We start from the raw sequence: 21,216 nt of genomic DNA, 5'->3' as shown, positions 1-21,216 counted from the left end.
GATGGTGCGTTTCCCGACAGCGACCCCTTTCCTATTGGGGTCGAAAGAAATAAACAATTAGGCGGACTGTCTGAGAGGCTGTGTCCGCTCCAGATAGAAGGCCAACGCTCGCTTTGCAGTCCAATGTGTGCAACTGACATTCAGCAGGGCGGTTATGTGGTCTGGGAAAGAATGTTGGCAAGACAATTGACTGGTTAAGATGGAACTCCGACACCACCTTTGGCAGGAACTTAGGGTGAGTGCGGAGTACTACTCTGTTATGATGAAATTTGGTATAAGGAGCATGAGCAACCAGGGCTTGAAGCTCACTGACTCTACGAGCTGAAGTAACTGCCACCAAGAAAATGACCTTCCAGGTCAAGTACTTCAGATGGCAGGGATTCAGTGGCTCAAAAGGAGGTTTCATCAGCTGGGTGAGGACGACATTGAGATCCCATGACACTGCAGGAGGCTTGACAGGGGGCTTTGAGAAAAGCAAGCCTCTCATGAATCGAACGACTAAAGGCTCTCCAGAGATGGCTTTACCCTCTACACGATGATGGTAAGCACTAATCGCACTAAGGTGATGCCTTACTGAGTTGGTCTTGAGGCCAGACTCTGATAAGTGCAGAAGGTATTCAAGCAGGTTCTGCGCAGGACAAGAACGAGGTTTTAGGGCCTTGCTCTCACACCAAACGACAAACCTCCTCCACTTGAAAAAGTAACTCTTTTTAGTGGAATCCTTTCTAGAGGCAAGCAAGACGCGGGAGACACCCTCAGACAAACCCAACGAAGCAAAATCTACGCCCTCAACATCCAGGCCGTGAGAGCCAGAGACTGAAGGTTGGGGTGCAGAAGCGCTCCGTTGTTCTGCGAAATGAGAGTCGGAAAACACTCCAATCTCCACGGTTCTTCGGAAGACAACTCCAGAAGTAGAGGGAACCAGATCTGACGGGGCCAAAAAGGTGCTATCAGAATCATGGTGCCGTGGTCTTGCTTGAGCCTTCAGTAAGGTCTTCCCCACCAAAGGTATGGGAGGATAAGCATACAGGAGGCCGGTCCCCCAATGGAGGAGAAAGGCATCCGACGCTAGTCTGCCGTGTGCCTGTAGTCTGGAACAGAACAGAGGCAGCTTGTGGTTGGTCTGAGAGGCGAAAAGGTCCTTCGAGGGAGTGCCCCACTCTCGGAAGATCTTGCGTACCACTCTTGAATGGAATGACCACTCGTGCGGTTGCATGACTCTGCTCAGTCTGTCGGCCAGCCTGTTGTTTACGCCTGCCAGGTATGTGGCTTGGAGAAGCATGCCGAACTGGCAGGCCCAACGCCACATCCCGACGGCTTCCTGACACAGGGGGCGAGATCCGGTGCCCCCGTGCTTGTTGATGTAATACATTGCAACCTGATTGTCTGTCCAAATTTGGATGATTTGGTACGACAGCCGATCTCTGAAGGCCTTCAGTGCGTTCCAGACCGCTCGGAGCTCCAGGAGGTTGATCTGAAGATCCTGTTCCTGGAGGGACCACAGCCCCTGGGTGTGAAGCCCATGTACATGAGCTCCCCACCCCAGGCGAGATGCATCCTTCGTCAGCACCTTCGTGGGCTGCGGAATTTGGAATGGACGTCCCAGAGTCAAATTGGTCCGAATGGTCCACCAGTGCAGCGAATTGCGGCAACTGAGGGACAGGCGGATGACATCTTCTAGATTCCCGGTAGCTTGACACCACTGAGAAGCTAGGGTCCATTGAGCAGGTCTCATGTGAAGGCGAGCCATGGGAGTCACATGAACCATGGAGGCCATATGACCCAGGAGTCTCAACATCTGCCGAGCTGTGACTTGCTGAGACGCTCTGGTCTGGGAAGCGAGGGACAGGAGGTTGTGGGCCCTCGCTTCGGGAAGAAAGGTCTGAGTCGTCTGTGAATTCAGCAGAGCCCCTATAAATTCCAGAGATTGGACTGGCTGGAGATGGGACTTTGGATAATTTATTACAAACCCCAGTGGCTCCAGGAGGTGAATAGTGCACTGCATGGACCGGAGAGCCCCTGCCTCCGAGGTGTTCTTGACCAGCCAATCGTCGAGATACGGGAACACGTGCACTCCCAGCTTGCGTAGATACGCCGCGACCACCACAAGGCACTTCGTGAACACCCGTGGGGCAGAGGCGAGCCCAAAGGGCAGCACACAATACTGAAAGTGCCGTGTCCCCAGACGGAATCTGAGATACTGTCTGTGAGCTGGCAGTATCGGGATGTGAGTGTAAGCGTCCTTTAAATCCAGGGAACATAGCCAATCGTCTTTCTGAATCATTGGGAGAAGGGTGCCCAAGGAAAGCATCCTGAACTTCTCTTTGACCAGGTATTTGTTCAGGCCTCTCAGGTCTAGGATGGGGCGCATCCCCCCTGTTTTCTTTTCCACAAGGAAGTACCAGGAATAGAATCCCTGCCCTTCCTGCCCGGGTGGTACGGGCTCGACCGCATTGGTGCTGAGAAGGACGGAGAGTTCCTCTGCAAGTACCTGCTTGTGATGGGAGCTGAAGGATTGGGCTCCCGGTGAGCAATTTGGTGGAGTGGAGGCCAAATTCAGGGTGTATCCGCACCGCACTATTTGGAGAACCCACTGGTCGGAGGTTATCAGAGGCCACCTTTGGTGAAAAACTTTCAACCTCCCTCCGACCGGCAGGTCGTCCGGTACGGACACTTTGATGGCGGCTATGCTCCCATGGATTCAGTCAGAAGCCCGTCCCCGGCTTTTGCTGTGGAGGCGCCGGGGGCTGCTTAGGCGCACGCTGTTGACGGGAACGAGCGCGCTGGGACTGTCCCTATACCTGAAGAGGCCTTCGGGCCGGCTGGGTGTACCTACGCTTGTTGTAGGCGTAGGGCGCAGCCTGCCTGGCCCGGGAAAAACGTCCACCTGCTGAGGTGGATGCTGAAGGCGCCCGGTGGGAGAGCTTGTCGAGAGCGGTTTCCCGCTGGTGTAGTTGGTCCACCAACTGCTCGACCTTCTCGCCGAAGATGTTATCCCCTGGCAAGGGACATCCGCCAGTCGTTGCTGGCTGCGGTTGTCCAGGTCAGAGGCACGCAGCCAGGAGAGTCTGCGCATCACTATACCTTGGGCCGCAGCTCGAGATGCCACATTACAGGTGTCATAGATACCCCTGGACAGGAACTTTCTGCACGCCTTCAGCTGCCTGACCACCTCCTGAAAGGGCCTGGACTGCTCCGGAGGGAGCTTGTCGACCAGGTCCGCCAGTTGCTTCACATTGTTCCGCATGTGAATGCTCGTGTAGAGCTGGTATGACTGGATGCGGGTCACGAGCATGGAAGATTGGTAGGCCTTCCTCCCAAACGAGTCCAGAGTGCGAGGCTCCCGTCCCGGGGGCCCCGAGGCGGTATCCCTCGAACTCCGTGCTCTCTTGAGAGCAGAGTCCATGACCGCCGAGTCATGAGGCAATTGGGGCCGCATCAACTCTGGGTCAGAGTGGATCCTCTATTGGGACTCCGCTTTCTTGGGGATGGTGGGGTTAGATAATGGCTTCAGCCAGTTCCGAAGCAGTGTCTCTTTGAGGACATTGTGCAACGGCACCGTGGAAGACTCTCTAGGTGGTGATGGATAGTCGAGGACCTCGAGCATCTCAGCCCTCGGCTCATCCACAGAGACCACGGGAAAGGGAATGCAAATAGACATGTCCCTGACGAAGGAGGCAAAGGAGAGGCTCTCAGGGGGGCGAAAGCTTCCTCTCCGGTGAAGGAGTGGGGTCGGAGGGAAGGCCCTCAGACTCCTCTGAGGAGAAATATCCGGGGTCCTCCTCCTCCCCCCACGAGGCCTCTTCCTCGGTGTCGGACATGAGCTCTTGCAGCTCAGACCTTAACCGGGCCCGTTTCGACTGCGAGGAACCAAGTCCCCGGTGATGGCGTCGAGCGGTGGACTCCCGCGCCGGCGGGGATGAAGCTCCCTCCATCGACGTTGACTCCACCTGCGTGGCGGTCAACACCGGTGCCGCAAGCGGTGTCGGCGTCGGGGGCCGCGGCATCGGGCTAGAGCACACCGGCGCTTCCATCAACGGCGCCGGGGTGCAAGCACTCCCGGCGCCGGCAGAGCCTGGCACATCAGCCCTTCCAGAATCCCCGGAAGGATGGCTCGGAGGCACTCGTCAAGGCCCACTGTCGGGAAAGGCAGGGGGGCCGGTGTGGGTGTTGGAGTCGGAAGCTGCTCGGGTCCAGGAGACGGTACCGAAGCACCCATGGACTGACGCAGCGACACCTCTTCAACCGAGGGGGAACGCTCCTCTCGGCACTGCTGCTTCCTCGGCGTCGAATCATCTCTCGAGGCGCCGGAGCTGGTAGTCCCGTGCGCCGTGGGCGACCGATGACGGTGCTTCTTGGTCTTCTTTCGGTGCCCGTCATCAGTGCTCGGCGGTAGAGATGAAGAGGAGGTAGAACCCCCCCTGGCCTCGAGGGATCGGGTCTGACAGGGTTCGGTCCCGATGGCCCTGGGTAGAGGGAGTGGCTGGGGCCGATTGCCTGCGCGGCCGCTCACCCCCGCCGTCAGGCTGGCGGGCCAACGGTACCTGTACTCCTGGGGTCGGTGCCGATTTCGTTGACATCGGTACCGGTACCGAAGATGCGGCTGTCGACACAGATGCCGTCGAAGTCGTCGTTGAGGGGCGGGCGCAAGTTACAAAAAGACGGTCCCGAAGAACTTGCCTCGCCACCTGTGTCCGCTTCCGTAAGCCGAGACACAAGGTGCACGTCTTGGTATTATGCTCTGGCCCAAGGCACTGGAGGCACCAAGCGTGGGTATCGGTTTGCGAGATCTGCAGGCCGCACCGACCACACTTCTTGAATCCGCTCAGGACCTTCGAGGACATCGACGGAAAAATCGTGTCGGCGAAGTCAAAGTCGTCGATGGTGGCGGTGAAAAGCACACCCGAAAAAGAAACGACCGCGCGTCCACAAGGCCGCAACGAGGCGCCCCCGTGGCTAAAGAAGGATGCGAACGCGTTCGTAAAGAGAAAAAACTCACGGCTAGGCCGCGATCCGGTTTCCGGGGCTGAGAGAGAGATGCTAACACGTCTCTCTCCAGCACGGAATCGAAAAAAGTGAGCGGGAACTGTCGCGCACGGGCGGGAAGACGGCCGCGCATGCGCGGTGGATGTGCCCTGCGTGCGGGACTACCCGCAAAGTTTTTGTTCCGGTTGGTGGGGGCTGCCGTGGACGTCAACCCAGTCGTGAGAACAAACAGCCTGCTTGTCCTTGGAGAATGTTGTTTACGCCTGCCAGATACGTGGCTTGGAGAAACATGCCATATCGGCGAGCCCAAAGCCACATCTGGACGGCTTCCCGACACAGGGGGCGAGATCCGGTGCTCCCCTGCTTATTGATGTAATACATGGCAACCTGATTGTCTGTCTGAATTTGGATGATATGATTAGACAGCCGATCTCTGAAAGTCTTTAGAGCATCCCGGACCGCTCGCAACTCCAGAAGATTGATCTGAAGACCTGTTTCCTGTAGGGACCAAAGTCCTTGAGTGTGGAGCCCATCGACATGGGCTCCCCACCCTAGGAGGGATGCATCCGTTGTCAGCACTTTTTGAGGCTGAGGAATTTGAAAGGGACGTCCCAAGGTCAAATTGGATCGAACTGTCCACCATTGAAGGGAATTGTGAAAATCGGTGGAAAGCTGGATTGCATCCTCTAGATCCCCCGCAGCTTGAAACCACTGGGAAGCTAGGGTCCATTGAGCTGATCTCATGTGAAGGTGGGCCATGGGTATCACATGAACTGTGGAGGCCATGTGGCCTAGAAGTCTCAACATCTGCCGAGCTGTGATCTGCTGAGACGCTCTGACCATAGAAACTAGATACAGAAGATTGTTTTCTCTCGTCTCAGGAAGATAGGCATGAGTCGTCTGTGAGTCCAGCAGAGCTCCTATGAATTCTAGTTTTTGAACTGGAAGAAGATGGGACTTTGGGTAATTTATAACAAACCCGAGGAACTCCAAGAGTTGAATAGTCATCTGCATGGACTGTAGAGCCCCCGCCTCTGAGGTGTTCTTCACCAGCCAATCATCGAGATAAGGGAAGACATGCACTCCCAGTCTGTGTAGCGACGCTGCGACTACTGCCAGGCATTTTGTAAAGGCCCTGGGAGCAGACACCAGACCAAAGGGCAGCACACAATACTGGAAGTGCTGCACTCCCAGACGGAATCGAAGATACTGCCTGTGAGCTGGAAGTATCCGGATGTGAGTATAATCATCCTTTAAGTCCAGAGAGAATAGCCAATCGTTCTCCTGAATCATGGGAAGAAGGGTGCCCAGGGAAAGTATCCTGAACTTCTCTCGGACCAGAAATTTGTTCAGGGCCCTTAGGTCTAGGATGGGACGCATCCCCCCTTGTTTTCTTTTGCACAAGGAAGTACCTGGAATAGAATCCCAGCCCTTCTTGCCCTGGTGGAACAGGCTCGACCGCATTGGTGCTGAGAAGGGCAGAGAGTTCCTCGGCAAGTACCTGCCTGTGCTGAAAGCTGAAGGACTGAGCTCCCGGTGGGCAATTTGGTGGTGTGGAGATCAAATTGAGGGAGTATCCTAGTTGGACTAATTGAAGAACCCACTGGTCGGAGGTTATGAGAGGCCACCTTTGGTGAAAAAATTTTAACCTCCCTCCGACCAGCAGATCGTCCGGCATGGACACTTTTATGGCAGCTATGCTCAACTGGAGCCAGTCAAAATCCTGTCCCTTGCTTTTGCTGGGGAACCACAGGGGCCTGCTTTGGCGCACGCTGTTGACGTGAACGAGCGCGCTGGGGCTGAGCCTGAGAAGGCTGTTGAGAAGGAGGATTGTACCTACGCCTATTATATGCATAGGGAGCATTCCTCCTTCCCCGGAAAAAACGTCTACCAGTTGAGGTAGATGCAGAAGGCGCCCAGCTAGAGAGATTGTCCATAGCGGTTTCCCGCTGCGTGATCTGATCGACCACCTGCTCGACCTTCTCGCCAAAAATGTTATCCCCCCGGCAAGGGACATCTGCAATCCGCTGCTGGACTCGATTGTCCAGGTCAGAGGCACGCAGCCATGAGAGTCTGCGCATCACAATACCCTGGGCAGCGGTTCTGGATACAACATCAAAAGAATTGTAAGCACCCTTGGACAGGAATTTACGACACGCCTTCTGCTGCCTGACCACCTCCTGAAAAGGCCTGGCCTGCTCCGGAGGGAGCTTATCGACCAGGTCCGCCAGTTGCTTCACCGTGTTCCTCAAGTGAATGCTAGTGTAGAGCTGGTAAGACTGAATTTTGGCCACGAGCATAGAGGACTAGTAGGCCTTTCTCCCAAAAAGAGTCCAGAGTTCTAGATTCCCTCCCCGGGGGCACTGAGGCGAAATCTCTAGAACTCTTGGCTCTCTTGAGAGTGGAATCCACAACCATAGAGTCGTGAGGTAACTGCAACTTCATCAACTCAAGTTCTCCATGAATCCGATATTGGGACTCAGCTTTTTTAGGGATGGTGGGATTACTTAACGGTTTCATCCAGTTCCTGAGCAATGTCTCCTTAAGGACATTATGCAAAGGGACAGTGGATGACTCCTTAGGTGGCAAAGGATAGTCAAGGACCTCGAGCATCTCAGTCCTGGGCTCATCCTCAGATACCACAGGGAAGGGAATAGCCACAGACATTTCCCGGACAAATGAAGAGAAAGAAAGACTCTCCTGGGGAGAAAGCTTTCTTTCTGGTGAAGGCGTAGTATCAGAGGGAAGACCACAAGACTCCTCAGAAGAGAAATATCTGGGATCCTCCTCCTCACCCCACGAGGCATCCTCCTCGGTGTCAGACAAGAGTTCCCTGACTGCAGTCCGAAACTGGGCCCATCTCGATGCCGAGGAGCCACGTCCTCGATGGCGATGTCGAGAAGTAGACTCCCGTGCCGGCGGCGATGAAGCTCCCTCCAGCGATGTCACGGGGAGTCGACCTGGGTGGCAGCCGAGGCCCCAGGCAGCACCGGCGTCAGAGACCTCACCACAGGCAAAGAGCCAGCTGCCGCTTCCATCAACAAGCACGGAGGGCGCAAGCACCCCCAGTACCGGAGCAGGCTGACACAGCAGCCCTTCCAGAAGACCCGGAAGAATGGCTCGGATGTGCTTGTCCAGAGTCGCTGTCGAGAAAGGCTGTGGGGTCGGTGCAGGAGGCGGTACCGGGCTGTCAGAAGACCGAGACAACAACACCTCTTGTATGAAGGGTGAGCGGTCCTCCCGGCGTCGACGCTTCACGGGTGCGGAATCCTGCGATGCCCCAGAGCTCCCGGTACCATGTCTTGAAGGAAACAGATGACGATGCTTCTCAGCCTTTGCTCGATGCACGTCATCGATACTCCTCGGTACTGACGAGGAGGACGTGGAATCCACACGCCTCCTCGGGGTCGGGTCCGAGAGTGGTCGGACCCGATGGGCCTGTCCAGCAGGAGTCTTTGAGACAGGTGGAGACCCACTCGATGGCTCACTACTCCCAGCGTGTGATAGTCCCCGGACAGCCATTACCTGCACTCCTGATGTCGATGCCATCCCCGGTGCCGATATCGACGACGCCGACCTTGGTACCGCTATCGATGCCGAGGAACTGGACGAAGCTCCGAAAAGTCGGTCCCGAAGAGCTTGTCTCGACGCCTGTATCCGCTTTTTCAAGCTAAGTCACAACTTACATGTGTCTGGGCGATGGTCGGACCCAAGGCACTGAAGACACCACGCGTGGGGGTCGGTAGCTGAGATCGTCCAGTTGCATCGAGTACACTTGCTGGGAGTCCTAGATGACATGGACGGAAAAATAGCGGCGGCGAAGTCAAAATTCGCGATTGTGCCAAGAAAAAAAGGCACAAAAATAAGAAGCGCTTACGCGGGGCCTAAGAGAGGCGCAGCGAAAACGAAAGAAAACTTAAGGGACCAAAACTAGGAAATAAAGGTTCCTTTTTTTAAAAAACTGGATATACTAATAAGGTAAACAAAAAGGGAGAGAAAAACTCACGAAAAAAGGGAAAAACCAAAGGCTCTTTCACAGGGCTGTGACGGGAGACCGACAAGCAGCCACCCTCTACCGCGTAAAAAGAAAGAACTGATCGGGGCTCTCGCACGACGGGCAGGAAGATGGCCACTCCTGCGCGCTTGAAGGCTCTAGCAAGCTTTTTGTTGCTAGGGAGATTTCCGTTTCTGGGGCTGCTGTGGATGTCACCCATCAGTGAGAACAAGCAGCCTGCTTGTCATCGGAGAAAGTAACTATACAATAAAATTTGCAGAAAGATGTATATTTAATTGTGCATATTAAATCTTATCTCAGCTACTGTTCACTTAGGGATTCACTGAAATGCACAATTTGACAAGGGGTACTGAAACATTTGTACACCAATAATTATGAATGTCAATATAACACACTTTTGTCAAATATGTTGAAATGGTATATTTTTGTAGCAAGAGAGAGACACTTTTTTTTTAAAAGACTTACTTTGATTTCTTCATGTATAGCCAGTAGGCAATGCCAGCAACAAGAGCTGCCAACAGAAGGCCAACCACAATCCCTACTATCAGCTTGGCTTGATCATTAACTTTTTCTTTGTTTTCATCTAAAATAAAACAAAAATATTTTGTAATTAGAAACAAAATGTGTGTAACACTAAAATCACTGCTAAACATATATTGTCTGTTTTTACATTTGACCACATCAAGCTCCTAAACAAGGGTTCATAAAATATCAGGGTTAGTATGATTGACTTATGCAGATTTTTACCACTTTGAATCCCTCTCTCAATTTCTAGCAAACCCAGAAAATTACTATTAAAAGGCTACATTCTTTTCCTAACACATTGGGGACCTATTTTAGAAGCATTATTCGGATTTTAGACATGTATAAATTGGCATTTATATTTATTTAGTAAAAACTTATGTACTCCCTCATTATAATGGGGATTATTAGAGTCATCTGATAGAATTCCCCAGAGTCTCTGAGGGGAGGGGTCTAGAGTTGTGGGAAGTCATCTGTGATAGTAAGAGTTAAAGATTCTTGGAAATAAGTTGTAGAGTTTCTAGTTTATGATTGACAGTAGAGGTAATAAAAGTTCTTGTTAGTTTGATCACATGGTCTTTGGTTGCCTTCACCCCCACCAGGACCCCAGCAGGAGAGGGGTATCCAGATAACCTAAGACTGGATAAAGGGGGAGTTATTGTTAGCCAAATGAAGTAACTGTTTGAGGGGAGTGCTCTGGATGGGCAAGGGAAACCCTGTACACGAGCAGCAACAGGGAAGAGCCTGTTCAAGGCCAGAGGGTACAGCCCTATGAGATGCAGCTCTGGAGGAGAGGGCAGACAAGGAGGTCTGATCCTGGAGGAGTTTGCTGGTGACAACCAATGCTATCAGCACAGCCTTGGATTAAATAGCTCAAAGGGGATGGGTGTTGAACTGGAGGAGCTGTATAGTGGATAAGACTGTAATCAATAGTCTTGGATGGACAGAAAACTTCTTAAACCAAATACTGACTGTACATAGAGACTTATGGAGTTTGGATTAACTGCCTGTTGCAGAGTTCCGGGCAGTTTTGCATAAAGATAATTCCTTGAGAGAGTGAAGACCTGCTCCTGAACTGCTAAAAAATACTCAAGTTAAAGCCCAGCTGTCACGTCTGTGGCCGTGACCACCCTCAGCCTTACTTTCTTTCTGGGGGTCAGCAGCTCTGCTGGCTTCTGTCTGTCTTTGTGTTAGTCTTGTCTCTGTCTGGGTGTGCTGATTGCTTCACTAGACCTCACCTGTGTGGGCTATGCCTCTCTAGGGAGCCAGCATCTAAGATGGCTGCCACCGGCTCTGTGCCAGCTTCCAAGATGGCTCCTGCTTGTCTTTCCTGTGGGCTCACGTCCTATGTGTGTCAAGCCTCTCTTTGAGGTCAGTGTACTTCCTGCTTCTGGCCTGCTGCTGGTGACTCATCAGTGAGAGCCTTCATAAGGAAGTGCTGTGCTTGCAGTCAGAGCCTTTTGCATAAGTGTTATGCTCTTAGGCAAGGTCAGGTTAGTAAGTGTCTGCTGCACTACTGCCTAGCCTCTCTCTGGGTTCCAGCCCAGCTTCTTTCTGTGTCTGTGTCTCTGTTGTCCTTCCGTGGGGGGTCTTCCCTACCACTGTCTGTCTGTGGACTGCGGTCCTTCCTGGCTTACCCTGAGTTTGGGGTGAAGCCTCTGTTCCTGGCTTACCCTGTGTTTGGGGTGAAGCCTCTGCTCCAGGCTTACCCTGTGTTGGGGTGAAGCCTCTGTTCCTGGCTTACCCTGGGTTGGGGTGAAGCCTCTGTCCCTGGCTTACCCTGAGTTGGGGTGAAGCCTTTGTCCTGGTTTACTCTGTCTGTTCTCCTATCTGCCCCAAAGACCCTTGGCCTGTTATTCCTGGTTACTCTGTTTGCTCTGCTGCCAGCCCAAGACCCTTGGCCTGTTCTTCCTGGTTTGCTCTCTTTACCCTAAGTCCTGCCTTGCCTAGCCTGTGTGCCTACCCCGCTTGTATATCCTGAGTGTATATCCTGAATCCTGTATCTGTCTAGCTAGTGTGTATTTCCTGGGTGGTTATTCCTGTATCCTGTCTCCACCTAGCTAGAGGGTTTACCCTGTGGGTATTCCTGGATCCCCGTTCTGCCTAGTGTGTATGCTGCCCTAGTCCTTGCTCCTGCTAGGCTTCTGTACGCCTTGGGTTCCATGGTCTGTCTTCTGGGTCTTGCTAGTGGCTGTGCAGCAGCACACTGTCTGTGTTTAGTTCCTAGTCTGGTCTCCTTCGTGTATCCCAGACCCAGGGTGGGTCCTCTGGATCTTCAGTTCCTGCCTTATCCTGCAAGTCCTGCCGGCCACCTGCACTTCAGAGCTCAACTCCGGAGGAACGGTGGCTAAGTGCAGGTGAAGCTGTTCCTGTTTCGTCTGTTCTAGTTGCCTGCCTTGTACTACTCCAGTCCAGAGTTCCAGTGCTGCTCTTCGAGGTATCCAGTTCCAAGGTGGTCTTGCCTGCCGCTGCCGCTCCTCGGCAGTGGCCCAAGGGCTCACGAACTCCAGTCCTGCCTCGAGGACCTGACAGGATGCCAAGGCCCTCGAGAACGCAACACCAGCTTAACGTCCTATGGCCTTCCGGATCCTTACAAATCAACCAATAAGGTATGGAAAAATTCACTCAAAATAAATAACACTATACTACTTTTTCCACTAAACAAAATTGAAAAATGATACAAAAATCAGTATATTCTTCAAATATAGTATGGAGGAAAAAAGAGCCTCACAGAGCTCCTAGACAATGTAACCATCTATTGGAGCTAAAACGGATCTTAATCTGATCCTCTGTTCATCATTGGCTCTAAAAAAACCTCCAAAATGTCATATTATTCATTGATCACTAACAAATATGAATAATTTATGAAAATAGCTGTCGTGACAAAATTTATAGTTCCATAAAATTGTTGCTTCACAATATATTAGAACTTGATGAAAAATGAGCACTTATCTTTTACACTAGAGGACTTCAAATACAATTCTTCAGACGCTCCAAGCCAACGATGGCCAGCGTTTCGAAAAAACCGCTTCAGGGCTTAGGTAGCGCTAGTCCTTTGAAAAACGCTCCCATCTTGTTTCGATAATACGGGATGCCCCGCCCCTTCACAGGGACGTCCTCAGAGATGGTCGCCCTTAGAGATGGTCATCCCCATTCAATTATGCCCCTCCACAACACAAACATGTGACTAACGCAGGAGAAAAAGACCTCAGACATTGCAAAGGATTGCCAATGGCAGACCACGGTATTTAACTTTTAGCAATTAATGTAATCACAGGTCAAAAGAACTCCTTGCTAAAACTTAGAAAACAATATTTGTTATTTATGTTTCTGAAATTGCTAAGAAGGTTTATGCTCTAGCACAGTGTTTTCTAAGTCTGGTCCTGGAGTAGCTCTTGCCAGTCAGGTTTTCAGGATATCCACAATGAATATGCATGAACTTCATTTGCATATATCTAGCACATAAATGTTTGTGTGCCTGTTTTTACCTGTTGGTGTTTTAGAAATTTGTTCTAAAATGGATGCTTCCGTCACAGGTACTAATGCATAAACATGTAATTCTACATGTATTTTGGAACAGGTTCCACCATGTTGGCAAATCTAGTTCTAATATACTAGTGGATATTTAGATATCCTGACCTAATCATCTGGATTTCGATTTGCATGTCCCTTCTAAAATGCCACTCCACGTTGTTTCAGGTATCCTGCTGGAGGCAGTAGTCAGATGTGAATGTGTTGACTGATGACCACGTTGCAGCCTTGCAAATCTCCTCAATGGAGGCTGACTTTAAGTGAGCCACTGATGCAGCCATGGCTCTAACATTGTGAGCCGTGACATGGCCCTCCAGAGTCAGCCCAGCTTGGGCGTAAGTGAAAGATATGCAATCTGCTAGCCAACTGGAGATGGTGCGTTTTCCAATGGCGACACCCCTTCTGTTGAGATCAAAAGAAACAAACAACTGGTCAGACTGTCTAAAGGGCTTTGTCCATTCCACGTAAAAGGCCAATGCTCTCTTGCAATCCAAGGTGTGCAAACTGCTTTCGCCAGGGCAGGTATGAGGACGGGGAAAGAATGTTGGCAAGACAACTGACTGGTTCAGATGGAACTCCGACACCACCTTTGGCAGGAACTTAGGGTGTGTGCGGAGGACTACTCTGTTGTGATGGAACTTGATATAAGGTGCATGCACTACCAAGGCCTGAAGCTCACTGACTCTATGAGCTGAAGTAACAGCCACCAAGAAAACGATCTTCCAGGTCAAGTACTTCAGATGGCAGGAACTCAGTGGCTCAAAAGGAGCTTTCATCAGCTGTGCGAGTACGACGTTAAGATCCCATGTCATTGGTGGAGGTTTGACAGAGGGCTTTGACATAAGCAAACCTCTCATGCAGCGAACACCTAAAGGCTGTCCAGAGATAGGCTTATCCTCTACACAGCGACGATAAACACTAATCGCACTAAGGTGAATTCTTACAGAGTTGGTCTTCAAACCAGACTCTGACAAGTGTAGAAGGTATTCAAGCAAGGTCTATGTAGGACAAGAAAGAGAATCTAGGGCCTTGCTGTCACACCAGACGGCAAACCTCCTCCATTTGAAAGAGTAACACCTCTTCGTGGAATCTTTCCTGGAAGCAAGCAAGACTCAGGAGACACCCTCTGAAAGACCCAAGGAGGCGAATTCTAAGCTCTCAACATCCAGGCCCTGAGAGCCAGAGACTGGAGGTTGGGATGTAGAAGCGACCCCTCGGTTTGAGAGATGAGGGTTGGAAAACAATCCAATCTCCATGGTTCTTTGGAAGACAACTCCAGAAGAAGAGGGAACCAAATCTGACGCGGCCAGAAGGGTGCAATCAAGATCATGGTTCCGCAGTCTTGAGTTTCAGCAAAGTCTTCTCTACTAGAGGTATACAAAAGGCCTGTCCCCCAATGTAGGAGAAAGGCACCTGACGCTAGTCTGTCGTGGGCCTGATGCCTGGAGCAGAACTGAGGTACTCTGTGATTGATCTGAGTGGCAAAAAGATCCACCATGGGGGTGCCCCATGCGGAAGATCTTGCGGAGTACGCCCTTGTTCAGAGACCACTCGTGAGGTTGCATTATCCTGCTCAACCTGTCGGCCAGACTGTTGTTTATGCCTGCCAGAAAAGTGGCTTGGAGGAACATGCCTTGATGGCAAGCCCAAAGCCACATCAGGACGTCTTCCTGACACAGAGGGCGAGATCCCGTACCCCCATGCTTGTTGGTGTAATACATGGCAACCTGATTGTCTGAATTAAAATGATTTGGTTGGGCAGCCGATCTCTGAAAGCCTTTAGAGTGTTCCAGATCACTCTTAATTTCAGGAGGTTGATCTGCAGTCCTCATTCCTGAAAGGACCAGGCTCCTTGAGTGTGGAGCCCATCTACATGAGCTCCCCACCCCAGGAGAGATGCAACCGTCGTCAGCACCTTTCGTGACTGAGGAACTTGGAATGGTAGTCCCATTGTCAAACTGGATTGAATCGTCCACCAGTGGAGAGAATTACAAAACCTGGTGGACAGTTGGATGACATCCTCTAGACCCCCCGCAGCTTGAAACCACTGGGAAGCTAGGGTCCATTGAGCTGATCTCATATGTAGACGTGCCATGGGTGTGACATGAATTGTGGAGGCCATGTGCCCCAGAAGTCTCAACATCTGCCGAGCCATGACCTGGTAAAATGCTCAAGCCATGGATAGAAGATTGTCTGCCCTTGTCTCGGGAAGATAAGCTTGAGCTGTTCAACAGGGCTCCAATGAATTCCAATTTTTGGACTGGGGTGACATGAGACTTGGGATAATTTATGACGAACCCTAGTAGCTCTAGCACCCGAACAGTCATTCGCATGGACTCCAGAGCACCCTCCTTCAAGGTACTCTTCACCAGCCAATCGTCAAGATAAGGAAACAAATGCACTCCCATGCGACTACAGCTAGGTATTTGGTAAACACTCTGGGCGCAGACGCCAGGCCAAAAGGCAGTACACGATACTGAAAGTGCTGTGTTCCAAGCCGAGGCTATGCTGAACTGGAGCCAGTCAAAAGTCCATCCCTTGCTTTTGCTGGGGAGCCGCAGAGGCCTTAGGCACACGCTGTTGATGAGAACGAGCGCACTGGGACTGAGCCTGGACAGGCTGCTGAGAAGCAGGAGTGTACCTACACCTAGCATAGGAATAGGGAGCAGTCCTCTTCCCTCCAAACTATCTCCTAGATGAGGAGCTAGTAGCAGAAGACGCCTGGCGGGAGAGAGAATCCATAGCATCACTGTGCTTCTTGAGCTGGTCAACCAGATCCTCTACTTTCTCACCAAAAAGGTTATCCCCCCGGCAAGGAACATCCACCTTCCGCAGCTGGACCAAATGATCCAGGTCAGAGACACGCAGCCATGAGAGTCTGCGCATCACTATACTTTGGGCAGCGATCCTGGATGTTACATCATAAGTGTCGAACGTACCCCTGGCTAGGAATTTTCGACACGCCTTTTGCTGCCTGACCAGCTGAGGAAAAGGCTCAGCCTGCTCCGGAGGGAGTGCATCAACCAAGCTAGACAGTTGCCTCACCGAGTTTCACAAGTGGATGCTTATGAAGAGCTGATATGTCTGGATTTTGGCAGCGAGCATAGCGGCCTGATACGCCTTCCTCCCAAAAGAGTCCAAGGTTCTAGATTCTCTGCCTGGGGGCATCGAGGCATAGTCCCTAGTACTCTTGGCTCTTTTGAGAGCAGAGTCCACCAGCATGGAATTGTGAGGTAGCTAAGACTTCATCAATCCAGGCTCACCGTGGATCCGATATTGGGATTCAGTTCTTTTTGAAATCACGGGATTAGACAGAGGGAAAGACCAATTTCGCATAAGGATTTCCGTCAGTACATTATGCAAAGGAGCTGTTGCAGCCTCTCTAGGTGGAGAAGGATAATCTAGGACCTCGAGCATCGCAGCCCTGGGCTCATCCTCAACCTCCATAGGGAAGGGAATAGCCGCAGCCATTTCCCGGACAAAGGAAGTAAAGGGTAGACTCTCGCGGAGACAGTCTCCTTTCTGGTGGAGGGGAAAGTTCAGAAGGAATCCCAAAGGACTCATCAGATGAAAAGTACCTGGGATCCTCCTCTTCCTCCCACAAACGCTCATCTTCAGTATCGGACAAGACATCTCTCAAAGCAGTCCGAAACTGAGCCTGCCTCGATGCCGAGGAACGACGTCCTTGATGGCGGTGCCGAGAAGTCGACGCCCGCCTGGACTCCGGTGAAGCTTCCTCCACGTCGAAGGGGAGTCACCCTGGGTGGCAGCTGACACGGATGCCGCAGGCGGCACCGAGGACGGGGACCTCACCACAGGCGAAGGACCAGATGCCATTGCAGGAGACGGTACGGAAGGCGCAAGCACCCCTGACACCGAAGCAGACTGGCGCAGTAACCCTTCCAGAAGCTCTGGAAGCAGGGCCCTGATGAGCTCGTCGAGAGCCGAGTCGGACAAGGCTACAGGGTCGGTAAAGGAGCCGGTGGCAGAATCTGTCGAGGCTCGGGAGTAGGTACCAGGCTGCTAGATCGGCACCTCCTGAATAGAGGGAGAGCGATCCTTTCAGTGCCAAAGCTTCTCGGGTGCTGAATCTCTCGATGCCCCGGAGCTCCCGGCACTGTGTGTCGAAGGAGAACGATGATAGTGCTTCTTTGCCTTCGCTTGACGTCCGTCATCGAGACTCCTCGGTACCGATGAGGAAGACGTGGAATCCTCACATCTCCTCGGGGCCAGGTCCGATGAAGATTGGTCCCGGGGGGCCTGCAAAACAGGAGGCCTCGAGACAGGTGGAGACCCATTCGAAGCCTCACTGCTCCCAGCACGAGTTGGTCATTCCGCAGCCATTACCTTCACTTCCGACGTCAATGCATCCCTCGATGTCAACGCCACCGACCTCAGTATCGATGTCGATCTTGATGTCGAAGTACCGGACCGAGCCCCAAAAAGCTTCTGTCGTTGGGCCTCTCGAGACACTTTATTCATCCGAAGGCACAGTCTACAAGCGACTGGGTTATGGTTGGGCCCAAGGCACTGGATACACCAGAAGTGGGTATCGGTACCCGAGATGGTCCGGTTGCACCGAGTACAATGTTTGAAGCCGCTGGGTGTCTTTGATGACATGGAAGGAAAACGGCTTCGGTGAAATCAAAAGACGCGATCGTGCCTGTGAAAAGAAAAAAGGGCACAAAAAGAAGGGAACAACCCGACCACGTCGAAAAAGAAAGGAAACTTTAAAAGGGAAAAAAAAAAAAAAAGAAAACTACAGGGAAAGTTTTTTTTTTTTAACGATAAATTGTACTAAAAGAAAAAAAGGCAAAAGCCGCAAAGTGAAAAGACTCTTTCCCAGGCCTGAGAGGAATGGGGAAAAACACGATCACACCTCAACGCGGAGAAAAAATAACTGAGTGGGAACGCTCACGCGACGGGCGGGAAATTGGCTGCGCATGCGCTGTGCAACTGCACACACACCAGAAGGCTCTGGCAAGATTTTTTAATATTTTGCTTGAAAAAATGCCGGTTCCCGGGCCGACGCGGACGTCAATCCACATGTGAGAACAAGCAGCCTGCTTGTCCTCGGAGAATTCTAGGTACGTCATGCAAGTTTCCACAATAGGAGTCACGGACCAAGAAAGGGAGCTAGGTGTCGTCGATGATACGATGAAACCTTCTGCTCAGTGTGCTGCTGTGGCTAAGAAAGCAAATAGAATGTTAGGTATTATTAGGAAAGAAATGGAAAACAAAATGAGGATGTTAGAATGCCTTTGTATCACTCCATGGTGCGACCGCACCTCGAATATTGTGTTCATTTCTGGTCGCTGCATCTCAAAAAAGATATAGTGGAATTAGAAAAGGTGCAGAGAAGGGAGATGAAAATGATTACGGGGATGGGACGACTTCCCTATGAGGAAAGGCTAAAGTGGCTAGGGCTCTTCAGCTTGGAGAAAAGGCGGCTGAGGGGAGATATAGTAGAGGTCTATAAAATGAGTGGAGATGAACGGGTAGATGTGAAGCATCTGTTTATGCTTTCCAAAAATACTAGGACTAGGGGGCATGCAATGAAGCTACAATGTAGTAAATTTAAAACGAATCAGAGAAAATGTTTCTTCACTCAACGTGTAATTAAACTCTGGAATTCATTGCCAGAGAATGTGGTAAAGGCAGTTAGCTTAGCGGAGTTTAAAAAAGGTTTGGACGGCTTCCTAAAGGAAAAGTCCATAGACCGTTATTAAATGGATTTGGGAAAATCCACTATTTCTGGGATAAGCAGTATAAAATGTTTTGTACATTTTTGGAATCTTGCCGGGTATTTGTGACCTGGATTGGCCACTGTTGGAAACAGGATGCTGGGCTCGATGGACCTTTGGTCTTTCCCAGTATGGCAATACTTATGTACTTATGTAAATTAAAAAAAATACTGAATATGGGGCTCTACTCTCAACATATACATACCATGGTTCTTCTATTAAGTAACATCTATTGTGCCTCACATTAACCTTAAAGAAATGCTACTGAATATAGGTGCAGAAAAATAAAATTCAGGATACACACATCAGAATGATAGCATTCCATTAAAATGGTTCAAGAGATCAATCATGGTCAAATTTTATTTCACACAATTTTAATGTTTTTCATCCTTCTCCCTCAAAAATATACAGTTTTGCTTTGAATTGCAACTCTTTTGAGTTTGTTGGGCTACCTGCTGCAATTCTTTTGGTAATCTTGTTTTTAAAAGAGTCACAGGCTGCAATGTTTGCCCTATTGGGAGTCTGAAAAGTATAATCTTTCTAGTATTAAGTAAACTAACTGTAATGTTAAAGCTGATTTTAACAATAATAATTTTATGTACCTATCCTTTACTGTCTAATTGTAAGCCATTTTAAATCAAGGCAGTCTATGTAAGGAGGCAACATTCTTTATTCAATGACATGTTAAAAATATTGTACAGATACACTCAAAGATAATGTAGTACATACCACTTTTATCCTCAGGCTCATCTTGTTCTGGTATGCTAACTGAAATGAAAGATGCAGAGCTAAAATTAAAAGTGGCATTGGACACTATATAAAAATAAAAATACAGAACATAACAGCAAAAGGCAAAGTAGGTTTTTTTTTCTTTCTTTAATGGGCATTCTCAAGGACACCAACATATTAGTCCTCATATATGGCTGGCATCATCTAAAGGTTATAATGTACAATTAGGGACTCAATAAAGCTGCTGGAGCACTCGTATTGTCAATCACAAAATAGCTCCAGTCTTTTAAGTACAAAATATCTTTATTAAACACATGTGCTTCAAAAACTGCTCACGTGTATTTAAAACCTATAATCACAAACAATACTATATTATATCTTTCATACTCATTCACTCCTTTATAGTGCCTGTATAAAGAATTTATAACAATTGGGATTTATATACATTACTTTCTTAAGTATCATTGTATCACATGATATATCAATGTTCATAGTTTCACAACTCTCAAGGAAACTTCACCAGATTAGAGACAAAAACCTGTTCATGTCTCCATTCTCTCTGATCTTCCGGTTTCCGGTTTCAAACGGTTTTTCATGAAAGTTTATACAAGTCCCCAACACACTCCTCAGGGGGTAGATAAACCCGCTTTCACTAATCTTCAGGCACTAAGTTAGCAGAATGAGTCAATCACTCTCATAACTGCTGGTACTCCGGTCCTTAAACAAACGTCGGCTCCTCTATGCAGGACCGCATTTCGTTCTCTTCATCAGGAGGAACCACCTTATCATTTTAACCAATTCTACTTGGCTGCATGCCAACATAGGGCTTTCTCAGGCCGGAAGTTAACTGCCGTGGCGCTGAATTTACTGAGGAGAGTCAGAACACCCTAGTTTTATATCTTTTAAATACACGTGAGCAGTTTTTGAAGCACATGTGTTTAATAAAGATATTTTGTACTTAAAAGACTGGAGCTATTTTGTGATTGATCATCTAAAGGTGCCATAAAAAGTATTTCAAAGCTCTCTAAGCCTATAAAGCTTTCTAGCTTGATGAACAACATATGGGTTCTCCATGCTGGTGGTATCAGATGAAGGTTCCTCACTTGCTTAATAAGTTAGACTATACGTTTAATTTGTGACAAATCTTCCTGGGCTTAAGGGGGCACAAAGCACATAACATTTAGGATGTCTGGTCTTTGCTCTTCAAATACTTTTATACTCATAATTCTGCCTTCAGGTCATCTATGTATAGCTGTTACAGGTAAGCAGCATTGCCTTCTCTGAGGAATGCAGGAAATGCATGGTATGTAGTCCTCAAGTATGAGAATCCCTAGTAACAGGTTGTTTTAACATAAGCGAAAACCACTATACTCTCACTTAGCAATCTGGCAGGGTTTCTAATAAGCGTATTTCAGATTTGTTCTGTGTTATGCTGAAAGCCCAAATGAGTTACATTAGACCAACTGTCTATGTGAACCTTAGCCATTCCCATAAAGAAGATTTTCCAGAAAGGGCACAAATACTGACTATATCTGCCTAGATCAGTACTTCTCAACCTAGTCCTGGGGGCACACATTTGCATTCACTACCCTCCAATGTATGCAAATCTTTCTCATGTAAATTCATTATGGATATCCTGAAAACCTGACTAGCTGGGTGTGACCTGAGGACTGGGTTGAGAAGCATTTA

General features: G+C 49.8%; 1 protein-coding gene and 1 long non-coding RNA gene across 5 annotated transcripts in view; one reads left to right on the top strand and one right to left on the bottom strand.

Annotated features, from left to right (window-relative positions):
• ALCAM (activated leukocyte cell adhesion molecule) overlaps positions 1-21,216 on the bottom strand; it is a 289,118-nt gene that overhangs the window by 46,149 nt on the left and 221,753 nt on the right. For all 4 annotated transcript variants that reach the window (XM_030204168.1, XM_030204165.1, XM_030204166.1 and 1 more), the window contains exons 13-14: positions 19,528-19,566; positions 9,467-9,584 (exon numbers count right to left, since the gene is read on the bottom strand). In XM_030204168.1, the coding sequence (XP_030060028.1) occupies positions 9,467-9,584; positions 19,528-19,566 (157 nt within the window). The remainder of the gene's footprint in view (positions 1-9,466; positions 9,585-19,527; positions 19,567-21,216) is intronic.
• Positions 1,152-14,654, top strand: LOC115470706. Its single transcript, XR_003942229.1, has 3 exons — positions 1,152-1,176; positions 5,591-5,594; positions 14,584-14,654. It is a non-coding gene; the product is annotated as an uncharacterized LOC115470706 (long non-coding RNA).

The sequence above is a fragment of the Microcaecilia unicolor genome, chromosome 5, assembly GCF_901765095.1.
Source record: "Microcaecilia unicolor chromosome 5, aMicUni1.1, whole genome shotgun sequence".
In the NCBI taxonomy this organism is placed as follows: Eukaryota; Metazoa; Chordata; class Amphibia; order Gymnophiona; family Siphonopidae; genus Microcaecilia; species Microcaecilia unicolor.
Note: the sequence above shows the minus strand (reverse complement) of the source record. Positions and strands in the feature narration are given on the sequence as shown.